This window comes from Eulemur rufifrons, chromosome 12 (assembly GCF_041146395.1).
Source record: "Eulemur rufifrons isolate Redbay chromosome 12, OSU_ERuf_1, whole genome shotgun sequence".
Taxonomy (NCBI): domain Eukaryota; kingdom Metazoa; phylum Chordata; class Mammalia; order Primates; family Lemuridae; genus Eulemur; species Eulemur rufifrons.
Window position 1 is genome coordinate 18,154,696 of NC_090994.1, and position 17,309 is coordinate 18,172,004.

The 17,309-nt window shown below is 40.9% G+C and overlaps 1 protein-coding gene across 8 annotated transcripts in view; it reads left to right on the forward strand.

The window, feature by feature from the left end:
- The window catches only part of NRG1 (neuregulin 1), a 983,723-nt gene that overhangs the window by 767,229 nt on the left and 199,185 nt on the right, over positions 1-17,309 (forward strand). For 7 of the 8 annotated variants that reach the window (XM_069485242.1, XM_069485241.1, XM_069485240.1 and 4 more), the window contains exon 1: positions 6,556-7,164. The exons of the other annotated variant lie outside the window; for it this stretch is intronic. In XM_069485242.1, the coding sequence (XP_069341343.1) occupies positions 7,065-7,164 (100 nt within the window). In that variant the 5' untranslated portion in view covers positions 6,556-7,064. Of the gene's footprint in view, positions 1-6,555; positions 7,165-17,309 lie in introns of those variants that run through there. 8 annotated transcript variants of the gene reach the window in all.

The following is a 17,309-nucleotide window of genomic DNA, read 5'->3' on the forward strand; positions in this document are numbered from 1 at the left end:
TAAATTACTCCCACTGTTCAAATATCTGAAGTCCTAATTCATCACTCATGACGTCCAATTTATACTTGAACATCATTATAAATTTAACAGGGGGGGAATCTTTTCACGATAATGAAGAAAGTGCCTTTTGAAAGGAAAGAAGATGTTAACCTTGGAAAGGATCTTTGTGGGATGACTTAAAAGCCATCGAAGCATCTGAATTTCTCTCTTGGCTGTATAATAAAATGCACAGAGAAAATAAGTCCCAAGTATGTATGGAGAAATCCCTGTGCATTTGCTTTATGAGTATGGATGATGATGGTAAGGAAGACAAATATTAGAGGAATTTAATCTAACCTCAAAGATCGTTCTAAGGTGTTTACTGGGTGCAACTTGATGAAATGATTATATGGGGACTTATCGTTGGTCTGTGAAGTGAGACATAATCCTGTGGGGAAAGGAACCTTATTTTATGCCCAGGATAAGAAGTTGTTTTTAACTATCTCTTAATAAAGCTATGTTTTCAGATTTTCACCCATTATCACTTTTTTAGAACTTCCTTGCTAAAACCCAACCATTTTATGGGTTGCTCTGAACATCTCACAAGAATACAAGGGGTAAATGAAGCCAATAAATGTAATCTACAGATGAAATCTGCAGACGCAATTTAGGAAAAACAAATAATTTTCCTTTTTGGCTTTTGCCATTTCACAAAAGTTATCACCTCACTTCTTAGAGAAGGTACAGAGAGACAACACTGATTATTCAAGATTTTATTATATATATTTGTTCCTGAAAAGGCTCATTTTAATAGACACTATCTCAATGTGTCATATCTGGAATTATAATCATCATTATCAGTTAAAAATTTGAATAAATATAAGCACATGCACACTTGTGTATGTATTTAATATATTCTTACATATGTATAAAAGTAATTCTATTTATTATTCACCAGTTAACAAAATATATGTATTGGCTATGATGAGACAAGTACAGTGCTACACACATAATAGAACACAAAATAGTCGTTGCCCTTAAAGAGGTTAATACTGAGTAGGAACAGATTATTATAAAAAAAATCACAAAAATAATTACATAATTACAAACTGGGAAAGAGGTTATGAAGGAGATGAAGAAAGTGTAACAAGAGATTAAAACAAGACAGGCCGAAACAGTTTTCAAAAGTAATGAAAAGCTTTTCCAAGCAACTGAATTTCGCTTGGAGACTGAATGATAAGTAGAATTAGGCGAAGTGCAGTGCTTGTGGGAAAATTCAGGCAGTGGGAACAGCAAGTGCAAAGGCCCTGAGGCTGGACAGGATGGCAAGTTTAGAGGCCTGTTGCAGGGAAGCCTCCAGCAGGAAGCGCAGTGAGATAAGGTTGGAGGTAGGCACAGCCTCGCTCTTCAAGGGCACTGGATGTAATTCTGGGAAACAAAGAGTGACTGGATTAGATTTGCATGTCAAAAAGACTCCTCTGACTGCTGCATGTGTCAAAATAATTGGGGGAGACAATAGTCCAGGTAGACAGCTTTGCTACAATCAAAACAAAGAAAGGATGAAGGATTGGATTGGGGTGGGACTTCGTGAAGAGGGATAAAGGGTGACTGAAGTCAAAATGACAGGACTTGCTGCTGGGCTGGCAGCAGAAAGGAGGTGTCAAAATGAATGTCAGAGTAGGTAATTAGTAACTGATTGATAGAAAATGGGAGTATCAGAACTAGGCTTTTTATCTTCATTCAACTCTATTCTATTTAAATTCATTCTGTGCAAAAGTATTTAGTACTTGGAAGATGCAAAGAATGGTGCTAGGAATTCTAATGGATGGCAATACGAAAAAAGTGTATAAAAGGATATAGAATCTCTGCCTTTTATAGGCTCATATTCAAATACAAGCAATGTTTCCCATTTCCAATTGAGGGAATGAGAAACAATAACATATACCCAGCTACATATATAGTCACACACAAACAGATATATACACACATGTATATCTACATACATACATGTGTATGTATATATAAATTTAAAATATTTGCATCACATACACATCTATTTGAATTAAGGTTGTTGATACAAGGGGATTGAGGAAGATAAAGAAATAATTAGTGTGGAGGTCAGAAAGTGTAACTGAAAAGTTGGGTTAGGATAGTGTTCTTAAAAGGAAATGTTTTCAAAAACCATTACATCTTAGAGATCCACTTTATTATAGATGAGATTTATGACACTGGCTCTATTTGCCAAATAGTGTCCAAAAAAAGAAATTAGGCACTAGTATTTAGCTGTATTACCCATTTTTTTTAATCCATGATATCAATCATGAGAGCAATCTTAATAGTGATGATATAATATTGGTGTGTAGTAATTTTTAAAATTCACACATGCAGAAAAACATAAACATAGATTTCATTTTAATGTTGGAACATTACCTTTTTAGCATTTTTCTTTGGATTCTAAACTCACAATTTTGTTATAAAACTGTCTTCACAGCAGATAGCGTATGATTAATTAGCAATTCTATTAAATATTTGCCAAATGGAACGGAGGGCATTGTTTCTAGTTTTCCAGCATCTTGCTGGTCAGAAGTGCTTTGTTTAATAAACTCAACTTGCATGTTGATTCTAAGATTCTAAGTGAACAGGCAGGGCAATTGCTAATCTGTGGATTAAAGCTCTTTTCATCTCATTTTCCTCCTTTATAGGCTAGTCTTTGCTTGTTTCAGTTTTGTGTGTATTCTTATTGATCGCTTGCTAATGTCTCCTATTTTTAGTGATATCATGTGAGAGTATTATCTAATCTATAAGATAGTAAATAATTGTCACGTACCATTACTATAATCATGGTGCAGATGGTGGAATATGCTTGGAATCACTAGAGGTGAATTTACTACGAAGCTAAGGAAGTTTATTCTTCAGAGCTTCTTGCTTGTAAAGGCCTCGTTAATTTTTTGTACCTAAATTTGTATTTTTCATTTTATATTCTTTTCCTTTAAAAAGGTCCCCCAGATTTTATGAGTTTCAGGTTTGAGAAAAATTATCTGGTTCTGCTTTTCGTACTGTATTGGCATAATTTGTTTTTATGCCTTTCTCACAATATTTTAGGTTCATGAGAACAGACGCAGTATTTTATTTGTGTTTTGCTCCCGTCTAGCATTTAGTTCAGTAAATGCTTGGTGAATGAATGAATCGTATACATTAGTGGTTGTTTTGAAGTTGACTCTGGTGAGATTTTCTTTGCATGCATGCATCCTTATTAACGTCAACTTTGTTGCAATTTTTTCAAAAAGTAATCTTTGTTTAAATTATCTTAAGTCACTTCATGTTTTAAAAAAGTTAAAAGCAACTATTTGCAGAGTTCTAAATTAAATTCCCATTACTGTCAATAGGCATATTTTGCAAAAATGCAATCTATCTTTACATGTTAGTCTTCTTTCATTTAAATTTTTCCTGTTTTTAAAATTTTCTTGGAGTAGTTCCCAAATGGGAATTACTGAGAGAAAGGGTATATTCAGCCAGCTTTGTAGATTGTAAGAGTGCTTCTAGAAGTTAAGCCTTGCCAAAGAAAAATGTAATGACACATGATTGTGCTTCTTTTAAGCTGTCATTTAATATAAGATCTATTTAGCCTTTCTTTATTTCTCATGGTGCTTATTTATAAATCTCTACTCTTTTTTTCAGTAGTTGACACATGTTGACAGGTTGACATGATACCTGAGAGCTGATATACCCTGTATAATACATGCTCTAAGAACTGTACAATATACAACAATTTAATCAAATTAAATCATGAAGATAAGTCATCATTTCTAAATTATACATTGAGGTTCATATGTTGTTTTTTTAAGAAAGCATAAATATTCCTCCTCCTTTTTCCATCCCTTGTTCTGGTCAGTTCCAAGGCTTTTTAAAAAAATGCAAAATAAATTCATTTGTTACTTCCTGACCACAGAGATGAATAATTTAAGGACATCAAATTCTTCATAAACCTCATAAATGTTTTAACTATCCAAGAAATGGAATTTTATTTGGTCAGTGCTTTACCTGGTCATAAATGATGTAATAAAATAAACCCCTTATAATTCACATTAAATAACATAAAGAATAAAGACATTTAAACAATATATTAATAGGAAAAAATTTTTCCATGAATTTCCTGACAATTCAGCTGCAACTGGCAACTGAAATGTATTCCGGAATCTGGAATAGTTCCAGAAAGCAGCCTTGCCATGCAATTGCTGCTCCATCATCTTTCTTTAAAGTTCCTTCAGCAGTTATCATTGAGATTTTTTCCCTTTTCCCCCCCTTTCTCTAACACATCAAACCAAGGAAGAACAATTATTAAGTGCTTATCTGTACTCACCTTCCTCTCTTTATATTTATTCGTTCCCCAGCCTTAAAATTTCCATAAAAATCTTCCGGGCATGTTTTATTTTAACGGTACTGCAAGATCAATACTCTTTTTTATAGCAATGTATGCTTAATTTTGGAAGATTGTCAACTACCCCTGTAGGTTCATCCAAATTAAAATTTATCACAAAATTGTAGGCTTTTCCACTACTCTCACTGAAAAATGACTATAATTAATAACTAACAAGCCGTTTTATGAAGTGAAACATCTAGACCCAAAACAAAAGTGACTGAATCATAGAATTTCCACAGGTATGGGTTTTTACAAGTAGCTTATTTTATTTAGGAAGATCTTAATTTTTTTTTAAATTCCAAGATATGTTTTTGTTTTAAGTCCTTCAATTCTAAAATGATGATTTGTCTGATAACATGTGGCTAGTGTATTCTAAGCCCTTACAGTGTCTTATATCCTTGAGACAAAGTATCCTTTTTGAAAGGACTTTTCTGAATTTTTCTGTTTCCTACTTGCTGAGCAGTGGCCCCTCCTGGGAAAACAGAGTTATTTCAGCCAACATCCAGACTCCATCTTCCATTCGACCCTGTGGAATATTAATAATGCTACTGAGAAATAAGCATAATCTTTTCTCTGGTTTTGCTGTTTTTATGGCCCAGTGAAAATTATACATGGTGTCTGCAGGAAGGCTATCAGAAGATATTCAGACATCAAAGTTTTAAGAAATAAATAATAATGGCAATACTGCTAAAATATCTTTTAGCAGTTAAACCCACTCAACAGAGTTTGGTTCTTATGTCAATGCAAATTAAACTAGAAAATCATTCTTATTTTAGGACAGTTTTAAGATGAACTTTTCTGTGCCCCTTCTTTCCCACCTACCTTGCAAGGAGACATCCAAGATTTCACCTTTATTTAAATTGTGTCAATTAGAAAATACAGTGAAAAGGCCATATGTAGGTAATGGTTCACATAGCATTAACCCCAGAGACCGGAAAATCAGGAGCAAGTCACTTTTACAGTGGAGTAAAAGATTTTAAATATAGATTGTTCATACTCACCACTTCCTGACCACAACACAAGAGTGTATCACCGTAAATTAAGTCTAAGTTAGCCACAGCTGTGGTCTAACTATGAGAATGTTTTCTTTACATAGAGACGGTTCTGGATCATTCCGTGGTGCAGATTACTCTGCTCGTTAACTTGTGTCCTTTGCAGCACAGAGCCAAAGCTCTCCTGATTTCACTGCTCTTTAGAACTCTCCACCAGAGGGAGGACAAGGGAAGGAATAGGTTTTACGCGCAGTTCAGAGCAAAGTTTGAATCTGAGAAAGACAGCACTAATGAATTAAAGATCTCCAGCACTTTCCATTCTACCTCCCCCTCCTTGCTTTCCAACTTAGCAGAACCGAGTGACTTCCAGCTATTTGCACTCATTAAATGGTCGATCGTGCTTTGAACTGTTTTATCAGTTCCTTTGAAAAGTAACCTGTAGTAAGAGAGAGAGTTTAGGAACGACATTCCCTTGGAAGAAGCCAGGTCCTTTTTTTTTTTTTTTTTTTTGGAAAAGCTGGAGAGGAGAATTCTAGCAGGCACACACTCAAGGCGCAGATCGACAGAGAATGCAATCTGACCATCTTCAAGGTTCACTGAGCCTTCCTGGGTGTCTGGACCTGTCTAACCTTAACCTCCCTGCCCCCCAGTTTACCTTTGCTTACGTGCGAGAGGCTTTTTCAAAGAAGTGGGAAAGGAGTGAATCCCGAACGCTTCCTCTCCCTCCCAAGGGCTCCGAGCGACAGAGCCTTAACAGGGGGGCAGGTGTCAGAGTTGCAAACTTTCCCCCCACCCCACAGTCTTTCTCTGCCTGGAAAGAACGGATCGGCCTGCCCAGGCGATGCCTGGCAGCGGAGGGGAGCGACAAGCCAGAGCCCCTGGGTGCTGGGCTGGGTCTCGGAGTCCCCCCGGGCCGCTCGGCGGGGTCCCCCGGCCGTGGTGGCGGTGCCGCGCGTCTCCGCACAGCGCCCAGCGACCCCTGTCGGGGGCTCCGGGCAGCCGCCGGGCGCCGCCCCCCGCCCGGCCGGGCGGAGGAAAAGGGGCTGCGCCCGGGAGCGCCGGGCCAGGCTCCTCCCGGTGGCGTGTCCGCGCCTCGGGGTGGGGGTGTGGTGGGGAAGAGGGAGGGGTCGAGGCCAGGGGAGGGGGAGAAGGAGGCGCCTGCTCCAACCTGCGGGCGGGAGGTGGGTGGCTGTGGGGCAATTGAAAAAGAGCCGGCGAGGAGTTACCCCAAACTTGTCGCAACTCCGGGCTCGCGCAGAGGGCAGGAGCGGAGCGGCAGCGGCGGCCCGGGCGATGGACGCGCGGGCGGGACGGTGAACGCCTCTCCCTCCTCGGGCTGCGAGCGCGCAGGACGCACAGAGGCCACCACAGGCGCCGCCAGCGGCGGGACCCAGCGCAGCGGGAATCGACGACTCCCCGGGGCGACGGGAGCAGCCCCTAGAGCGAGGGCGACCTCCCGTTCCAGGTGGCCTGGACCGCACGCCGCGTCCGCAGCGCTCCCCGCAGGCGACAGGAGACGCCCCCGCGCCGTGCGAGCGCCGCAACCCGGCCGCTCGCTCTTCCCCCTCGAGGGACAAACTTTTCCCAAACCCGTTCCAAGCCCTTGGACCAAACTTGTCGCGCGTCGCTTTCGCCCGCAGCCGTCCACGCAGAGCTCTCCCGTCGCCGGCGAGATGTCGGAGCGCAAAGAAGGCAGAGGCAAGGGGAAGGGCAAGAAGAAGGACCGAGGCTCCGGCAAGAAGCCCGCGCCCGCGGCTGGCGGCCCGAGCCCAGGTGGGTGCGCAGCGCGGCCGGGGCCCCGCGGTCCTCCTCCTCCTCCTGCTCCTGCTCCGGTGCTGTCGCCTTTCCCTCCGGGTCCGCCCGCGCCCTGCGCTCCTGGCGCCTGGCCCCGCTCCCGGGCGCCCGCGGAGCCGGGCGGTGCTGGGGCGGTGCTCCCCCTGCGCGGGGCGGCCGCTCACCTGGGCGCCGAGCCCTGCCGGGTGCCCACGCCCAGCGCACGGGGCGCGGGGCGCAGCCGGGGCCGCACTCCCCGGGGGCCGGAGCGCGCTGCGCTCCCTGGCACGGCCCCTGGCCGGCGCATTCGCCGCGGAGCCCAGCCCGGGAGCGCGACCCGGCGTGCGGAGCCGAGGCTGCGTGCGCGCCTGCCCCGCGCCAGAACGGCTTTGCACGGGCCCCGTCTGCCCTCTAGCGAGGAAAGCGGGAAGCGGCCGCCTGCGAGGACGGCCAGGTCCCTCCGTGCGTCTGGTTGCGCAGAACGGGGTGGTCGAGTCAGCAGAGTGGGCAGTTAAGGGTCGGTGTTTGGGTAGAGAGGCAGCGACATAGGGTCACGGTGCGCGCCTATCTTCCCCCCGATTCACTTCTGGGCTATGGCAACCCGGAGCAGCGGAGAGAGATTCCTAAAGGTCAGCGAAGCAGGACAAAATCTAGCCCAGTGCCAGGAATCAAGTCTGCACCAACCAAATACGTTCTACAAACTTTTGCCTTTGCATTTTTATGTTTTAGGACCTCCTTGGTAAATATGGCTAATTTACCAAGAGATGTCAGAAAGCGACAGTTTATCTGAGTTTTTGAACCCAGTTGCTTACGGGGTTTATATAGAATGAAATGGCAGTTAAGGCTTTCTAGAAACAAATCTTGTATTGGATCATCAGAACAAGGATCAGAATGACAGTTTTATCTTTGATTTCCCTAAGAAGGGCTGATGCTTTAGATACTGCCTTGGGCAGAGGAGGCGTCCTGGACAAATACTTACAAGTGATTCAGTAGATGCTAAAGGGGGGGGGGAGGGATATGAGAGGTTTTTTTCCCCCTGCCTCTGCAATTCCCAATTGTTAATTGATCCAGATGCCTTAAGTCGCTTAGAGCATACCCCCAGCACACATTTTGCAAAGTATTTCTGAAGAATTAATTCAATAGGGCCTGCTAATACCGTGGCTGAAGGAGATGAGCAGAAATATTTGTCTGTTCCTTGCAGGAAGAAAACAAAGCAGACTCGCTTCGTTCTCCTGTTGGCATCACTGATAGCATTTCAGAACCCGGGTGGTTGGCAGAGACCTTAAGCAGAGTTTTGAGCAAAACAGAAATTGAACAGAGAGTGATTGTTTAGCCACTGACCATTCATGTGCATGTTTCTATAACAAGACACTGCTGGCCAGATTCACCTTAATTACTGCTCATTAGCCCTCATGAGGGCGTATTGAGACCTTTCTTATTCTTACCCTGTATTTTGGAGCTAAAGTATGGCATTTATTCAACAAGGCATGAAATGGGGAGCTGGATTCGCAACCTCGCTAAATGACTCTCTTCACTGTCCTTTCTAAGGTCATTGTAGTACCTTAAAGAGATCTCAGACCGAACTAAAGCGGTAAAGTTGTAAAGAATTATTTGTGGGCCCTTACTGGTCTGTCATGGTGTTCTCCTGTCTGTCTGTTGCCTTCAGAAGTTTCTTTGGTCCCTTGTAGATGGTCTGATGAATTCAGGAGGAGACAGTGGTCTGAAGTAGCATCCTTGTCAGGTAGCAGGATTGCATTTTGTCAAGGGCTCGTAGTAACAGTCCCATAACACAGACATTTCAGACAAGCTGGTCGTTCAGTGGGGGAGAGACTTAGACGTGAGCAGGCATTGCTGTGCCCTGCAGATCTTATCTACTTGGTAGGCGGCTGTCTTGTGACTACCTAATGTTCTAGCTTGACAGAGTTCCAGAGCTTTCTTGGTGCCTCTCGTTCTGCTTTCTAGTCCCATAGCTGAGAGTCATTCCCTCCAAAGATTGCCATCTTTCAGTGACATTTGCTCAACTGCCTTCCCTGAAAAATCGGGATGAATTTGGCTCTGGGTTAGTTTTCAGTATATTCGTCTCTCTTTTCCATCAGGTAATAATCCTCTTTGGGGAGAGACTTTTTAATCCTTTCAGAGCACCTTGTGCTCGTTAAACCAGGTGAAAATACTTATTCTTCATTTGATTCAAAAAGAATGGTCAATTTGAAACCACCTGGATACAGAAGCACATGGCATTAAATAGTATTGCTTTGGAATCAGTGTTTCTTTGCTTCCTTGTCATTTTCTTTATAGTGATAAGTGCCAGGGTGCTTTTCTCTATCTTCGGAGACCTGAGGGCCATCACGATTTGTGGGAGAAACCCAAACTCTTTAGGTTTCAGGCATCCTCAAAGGAATGACCACCAGATGCCATAACTGTAGTATGCACACTTGCCATGCCAGCCCAAATTAGGACTTAGGAGGACAACCGTCTCTTGAATTGCTCCCATATTGGTGCCCTTTGATTCCAAGTTTCATTCCTTTCTTAAAACAGCCAACTTGCAACTGTATGTGGGTGATGATACGTAAGTAACAGCCAAGCCTCTCTTTGGCTGTTTCAACCTTGCTGCACAACAGGCTGGGGAGAGAGAATGCTGGGGGTCTCAGCCACTCAGCCCCGCTGTGTGCTGTGTTACATGCACAGGCATAAACACATCTGTTGGAGGGACACTTTCAGGGGGAAAAGGCTTCTTTAACTTTCACATGACATGAGTGACTGATACGAGATACATGCGTGACTGTGTTTCATAGCATCTGCATTTTTACACAATTAACTGAGTATTGAATTGCGTACTGTTGGGGCTACAGATGTTCAACAGAATTATCTATTTCATAATAATAGCTCTAATAGGTCCCAAGCCCTTGTGGTCATTGATTCCTCTCCTTTGCTCAAAATAAGCAACCTAAGCATATTCCTGAGCTTTGTGTTACCGATCTGTGTACCAAGGGTCTTGTAACATCCTGAACGTCCTAGATGCTGGACCTCCCATATTCAGCCTGTTACTGTTTCAGCTCAACAACCTTTTTCTTTTGAAGCCTGAATTACAAAAGTATAGGTGTGTGTGGGGGGGGGGGTTGTTTTGTTTTGTTTTTTGCCAATTGGTATTTGACTCTAAGTTTCCTTTATGATTCTGTTTGCTGATATTTATATACTTTTTTTTTTTTACTCTGCACAGAATTCTTTTTTTTTTTTTTCCCCTTCCTCTTAAATGACCTGGAAAAAATTCATGATCACACCTAGCACGATTCAAGAACTGTTGTGTCTCCCTTCACTCCTGGTGGAAGAGGCGTTTGTGAGTACAGGTGGTAAAAACAAAATTGGGACACTTAGTGTCTCCAATGGTTAGAGGCAGGCTGTGTGCGCCCCGAATGACATCACCCACCTGTTTCCTTAACTAAGTGGCTCCACAGGCTAAAGTGTTTGTAAACATTCTTGGATATAAAGTACCCTGCCACCAACAGGGCAGCCTGTGTTTACAGAACAGGAGGAGCATCCAGTGATGTGCTTCAGCCTGGTGACTTGTAACCGCTTGCCTTATGTAATTACTAAAAACAGTAAAGATTATTAACAGAATAAAATAGGATTTATTTTGAAGGATCAAAATAGCAGGGAGAGTAGAGTGGGAGAAACTTCTACACTATTCTCATATCTACAAAATGATAATACTGATGGAAGAATGAGGAGAGAAAAATTTATATAAAATCAGAAAATATGAGACCAATATGTGAACAGTGAACACTCTGCTGGACACTTTTATATTTATTAATAAGAGAGCTACTACATATTGCAGTTTTACCATGTTGCAGGCAGTGTAACAGATGTATAATGTGTATTTTATCGCCTGTCCTTTAGAAAATAAGAAAATTCCTCAATATTAGGCAGCAAAAGGCTGGATGGCCTAGTTCATAGCTCCCCAGCCAGATTTCCTGGATTTAAATCCCAGTTTGACTACTCCTTAACTGTATAGTCGTGGGAAAGTTACTTAATCTTGCTGTGCCTAAATTTCCACTTAGGGAATAATAATAGTATTATCGTTATTGCATGGAAAGCACTCTGAACATTGCCCAACATGTAATAAGTGCCCAGTAAATATTAGCTGTCTTTATAAACGTACTTAAGAAACAAATTGTCTGTGTCTTTGCAAAGATATCTGATATAATTTTCAAAATTGACCTTTTATGGTAAAAAAAAAATCCAAAGCTGAGTTTAGATTAGAGTAGGTATAAATATTAATATGTACTACCTGTAAAGATAGAGAAATGTGGATAAAGATGTCAGATTTCATAACTGCATGCTGTATTATGAAAACAGTGCTGAACTCAACCTAAATATTGAAAGTACAGTGAGGTGCAACGTAATTTTATCTCTGGCAGAAAAATGCTGAGGTTTCAAGCTATGAGAAGATTTTGAAACATGACTCTTTTTTCTGGCAACACTTAAGAGTTGATGCTTAAACCTCACTTTAGTGTATAGAATGCTTAATCTTCTCTTTTGGGACTAGAATAAATTGTAGCATTTGAAAAACAAAGTGTGCATCAACCTGCCTTTGTTATCTTTTTATCAAGTGTAACAGTATAGTGCTAGCAAGGTTCATAGATTTGAGTGCACGTGTTTCTAAATATAAGCAAAATGGTGAGTATAAGAAATTCACATTTCTAGCTATTTTCTTTCCTCCTCCACTTCACTAGAATGGCTACTACGTAGTGCTTAAAGTTCTGGGAGTGTGATAGATTCTTACTAAATCACTGTTTTGTTAGCATTCTCAAAGTAACAAGTCAGCTTTGACTTGACTGGTCCTGATAGTTTATCGTGTTCTGTTACAATAGAACAAACCAAGTACCAATGTTTTGGATGAGCCATTTTATTTGCTCAAAGAAGCAAATAAATGGATTTCTGATTGTTTAGTTTACCCTGGAGTTCTCCCCTTGACAACTAGAAAAAACAAAAATTAAATTGGATAGTATTAGCTTAAAAACTGATTTATTTTAACCAGAGGAAAAAATATATCTATTAAATATGCTATTAAGATACATAAAATGAAAATTTCTGGAAGGAACAAGTGATGTTTTGGATTCATCCTAATTCTGTGCATGTCTGCACTTGTGTGTGTCCTTGCATGAGTTTTTTTTTTTTTTTTTTGAGACAGAGTGTCGCTTTGTTACCCTGGCTAGAATGAGTGCCATGGCGTCAGCCTAGCTCACAGCAACCTCAAACTCCTGGGCTTAAGCAATCCTACTGCCTCAGCCTCCCGAGTAGCTGGGACTACAGGCATGCGCCACTATGTCCGGCTAATTTTTTCTATATAGATTTTTAGTTGGCCAGATAATTTCTTTCTATTTTTAGTAGAGACGGGGTCTCGCTCTTGCTCAGGCTGGTCTTGAACTCCTGACCTCAAGCGATCCACCCGCCTCGGCCTCCCAGAGTGCTAGGATTACAGGCGTGAGCCACCGCGCCCAGCCATGAGTTTTAATGTATTAAAAAAAAAAAAAAAAAAAAGCAAGCTACCAAAATACCAATAGATGTCAGTGTTTGTTGCTTTAGAAAAAGTGAGGTGTTAGGAAAAAAACAGAAACAGCTTAATTTATTCTCAATTTTAATAAGCGTAAAACTGCCTATTTTTCCAAGTTTAATAATGCACTGTATATAACCCTGTTGACAAAAATACATTTTGTTAAGAAAAATATCACATGTTCATACCCTTTTCTGTTAAGTATTTTTTAAATGCCCCTGCAAATAAATTCCCCGAAGAATTCAGAACGTAGGCAGAAAACATGCTAATCAGTGTTTTTAAAAATCAATTAAGAAAATTGGATTTCTTTTGCATTTTTAAACTGTAAATTACATGTGCATGTTTCTTATGTCACCTTGACTGCAATTGATAAAGTGCATTTTTCAGTCCCTGTCAAGCAGGGTCTGTGGAGTTGAGCCTCTGGGTAGGCCAGGGATGATCAGAGTTCTCTTCTTCCTTCCTTTGACAAGTGTCACCTTTCTCTGGCCTCCAGAGGGTGCTCCAAGAGCATCACACTGCTATTCCCCAAAGATTGACTTTTTTTTTTCCCCCCCTCCTCTGTTTCTTTTTTTTTTAAGTTACTGGGCAATCTCTTGGGAAGAATAGCATCCCGATTCCATTCCAGTTAGCTGCCTCCACCCCAGTTTGTCTTCCAGCTAGACCACATAGCCTGAATTCATTGAGAATTCTGAATCAGAATATTCTGCAACATCATTCTGATGATGATTTTGCAGTTATCAGCTTGCCAGGGGACATCTGTCAGATTCATTTTCATCAGTGCCTTTTCCCCAGAGAACCAGGCATCCATAAGTACCTTCCAATCAGCCCTTACAGCAACTCCCAATAAGTGCAAGAGGTACCCACAAAGAGATTTTAGTCATTTTTAAAAGTTTCACTCTGGCATTGGAAAATTATATGTGAAAGCATCAAAAGTGAACTAAGGATCTTCACTAACAGTTTGTTTTCATCTCTTTATGTCCCTCTGTTTCCTCAACCCCAGGCTACAGAATTTTATGAGCCTCCTTTGATTGCATTACATATTTTTGAAAACAGGATCGAATGACTAAATCTTTTAGATCATGGGCCAATAATATTTTAATACAGTTGCATGGCCCTTGTTATTTATGGCTTACCTGCTCCTGATTGAGTCCACCCTGTACTTAAAATTTTTGTCATGAGTTACTCATTTTATTTCCCTTCCCTTTTTAAAGTGCAATATTGTTCACATTATTTCTTGCTCCAAAAAAAGATATTATTGATGGGAATCGCCTTTGCTGCAGTGTCCAAACCTTTCATGTCACAGCTTTAATAGACCAGCAGCTGCCTCCTCTGGGCAGCTGTCGAGTGTTAGTTTCAATGATAGAAAAGTCAGGGAATGTTTTATTAGGTTGAACCACATCGTACATGGCTGAGTATTGAATTTGGCTGGAGACCAAGGTCACGTTCATATGTAACCTCAGTTAGGGTTGACCATGTCATAGAGTTTAATATTTGGGCTTTTAAAAAGTAACTTTATAACTTTATTTATGCTCTGCTTATTATTTTAAATAAAATAGTAATGACAACTTTGAAAAAAGTTCTTATCAAGTTTTCTTGTAATTAAATGAGGTTAAAGTAATATATAAAAGAAATCTAGTCTAGGGAATCATGGAGGCATTGGGATTTTCTCCAGTGCATAGATGAGCTCATATGATATCTATATAAAATGAATTCAGTGTAAAGTTACAATGCCAAGCCAGCTAACATTTCTCTTAGAAAGAAAAGTAGTAAATTTCTACCATAAAATATAAACTCTTCTTTTTATTTGACCTGTTAGCAGACTGTTATCATGCTTTATCTTAACCACCATATTTCTACAGAGAGATTACGGAGCTGTGGGTAGGAAATATTGAAGATTGGTGAATAATCCTGGCTGAATTTTATGAAGTAATAGGAAAAAGAAACCACTTTTACCCACTTTTACTGTACTACATCAGTGCAAGTTTTCTAATAGTTTTAATAAGTGTGAATTTTATTGTCAAGTGAAAATGCATCTCATTATCAGATGGCCTATATTTATAAATAAAGTTAAAATTTAGATAAAACCAGTTTTTCAAAACTATATATGTTTATGATTATAGCTCATCTCATTGTTACATAAAATTGCACAATTTTAGGGACCTACACTGCTTTTTTGTTTGTTTGTTTTAGAAACAGGGTCTCCTGTCTGTCACCCAGGCTGGAGTGTAGTGGCATTGGTCACAGCTCACTGCAGCCTCGACCTCCTGGGCTCAAGTGAGCCTCCTGCCTCAGCCTCCAGCGTAGCTAGGATTAGAGGCAATCTAAACCACTGTGTCCTACTAATTTAAAAAATATATGTTTTTTTGAGACGGGTCTTGCTATGTTTCTCGGGCTGGTCTTGAACCCCCTGCTTTGGGTTCCCAAAGCACTGGGACTACTGGCATGAGCCATGGTGTTGAGCCTGTGACCTTAACTTTCTGTGAATTAGGGAAGCAAAAGAGGATTGGTAATATATTCTATTTTTTTTTTTTTTTTTTGAGACAGAGTCTAGCTTTGTTGCCCAGGCTAGAGTGAGTGCCGTGGCGTCAGCCTAGCTCACAGCAACCTCAAACTCCTGGGCTCAAGCGATCCTCCTGCCTCAGCCTCCCGAGTAGCTGGGACTACAGGCATGCGCCACTATGCCCGGCTAATTTTTCTATATATATATTTTTAGTTGTCCATATAATTTCTTTCTATTTTTAGTAGAGACGGGGTCTCGCTCTTGCTCAGGCTGGTCTCGAACTCCTGAGTTCAAATGATCCTCCCCCCTCAGCCTCCCAGAGTGCTAGGAATACAGACGTGAGCCACCATGCCCAGCCGGTAATTTATTCTAATAGTAGTTGATGTAAAGTAGGCTACAGGGTAAAAGTCATTTTGGACACAGCACACTGCAGTTTAATGCCTGCAACGTGAACATTTATATTGCGTTTAACATGACTTAGTATATATTTTTTTGTGTATGGAGCTTTCCTTTGCTCTCACCCCCCACCCAAACTTGGAACATTTACTCTCTAGTTTTGAGTTTTATACTCTGTTAAGGGTTATGGATGTTTAAATGAAAGGGTTGTTCTGTGTTTGTTTGTTTTCTATATTCATGTAACATATGAGCATGTAACATGAAGACGTTTTTGGATGAAAGCCAAGGTCAGTCATGTCCATACGTAACCTCAGTTAGGGTTGATCTTAGGCTACACTTGCACCTATGTAGTCAGCAGTCATGTGAAATCCAAACAGGACATTTTTAATCATGATTTTGATAATTCTGTTAGAAGCTTGAATGGTATTTATGCTAAGTAGCATATTTTTATTTCTCTCCAAACCCACTGGTGTGAAGGAAGTACAAATATGGATGACATTTTGAATTCCCATCTACATATCCCACAGGGAATGGGATGAAACAAAATCCCACTAAAAAGGACATCTGTGGACTCAAGCTGTCCTGGGAGTGTCCCCGTCCTGACACCATTGATCTGACTTTTTCCAAACCAGCAATGTCTTGACTTCTGCTCCGCTCTAGAACTGGGCAGTACTCCCCTTTCTCCTAAAATTATCTGGCCTTGTCACCTTAAAAATAAAGCTCCCTTAAGTGAATGTGGCTGTTGAAATAGGAAGGAAAAGTAGAATCAACTCTGTTGTTTCTTGACTAGCAGGCCATTGAGAATTCGTGTATTTAGATAGAGTGCAATTCAGAACATACCATCATGGAAATTTCACTTTGAGCAGCACCAAGTGGAAGTGTCTGTGATACGTGAATGGTCGTGTGGTTTGATGATTGCTGCATTCATTCTAGGGCAAGGAAGTGCTGGTTTTAGTCCTGGCTCTAGAAAGGACTCTTTCAGAAGTTAGAGCAGAACATTGGTTAAGAGACAAGACTCTGGCTTTGTCCTCTGATTTGGGGGCTGCGATTCCTATACACCACCTCCCTCTAGTGTAACTCTGTAGGTGACTTAAAACTCTTTAAGCCTCATTTTCCACATTTATACATTGTAGATAATAAGATTATGTGATTCACGTGGTAGTTCTGAGGGTTAGTGTTTCGTATTGTGCCTGGTACAAAGTAAAGGCTCAATTATCAGTTTTATTTAAAATATCAATTTTGTGAATAAAATCTAAGCACTTTTTCCTTGGTTGTTCATCTAATGGTATGTTCTTGCTGTGCATGGCTATGGTCGTTTGAATTTTAAGCCCTCGGAAGATAACTTTAGAAATACTCTACCTCTTTTCACAGGGTCTTACAGAGGTTCTTATAAATAATTATGTTGTTGATAATATACATGAAATATTTATTTGGCAAAGATTCTATAGCTTTGGAACCTTGGTGATAGTCGGATACCAATTATATAACACATTCATAAGAGGAACAGCTGGACTTTCTTAACCTGAGGTTTAGCCTGAACTGTAGCCTGTAGATAAACTCATTTTAACTGATTGGAGCAGTAATACATTATGTATTTTAAATAATACATACACATCCTTAATCTTTTAAAATATATGCCTGTTAGTTTTTTTAGATGGAACTCTCCCATTTCTCATCTCCCATGTTTTGAGGTCAAGG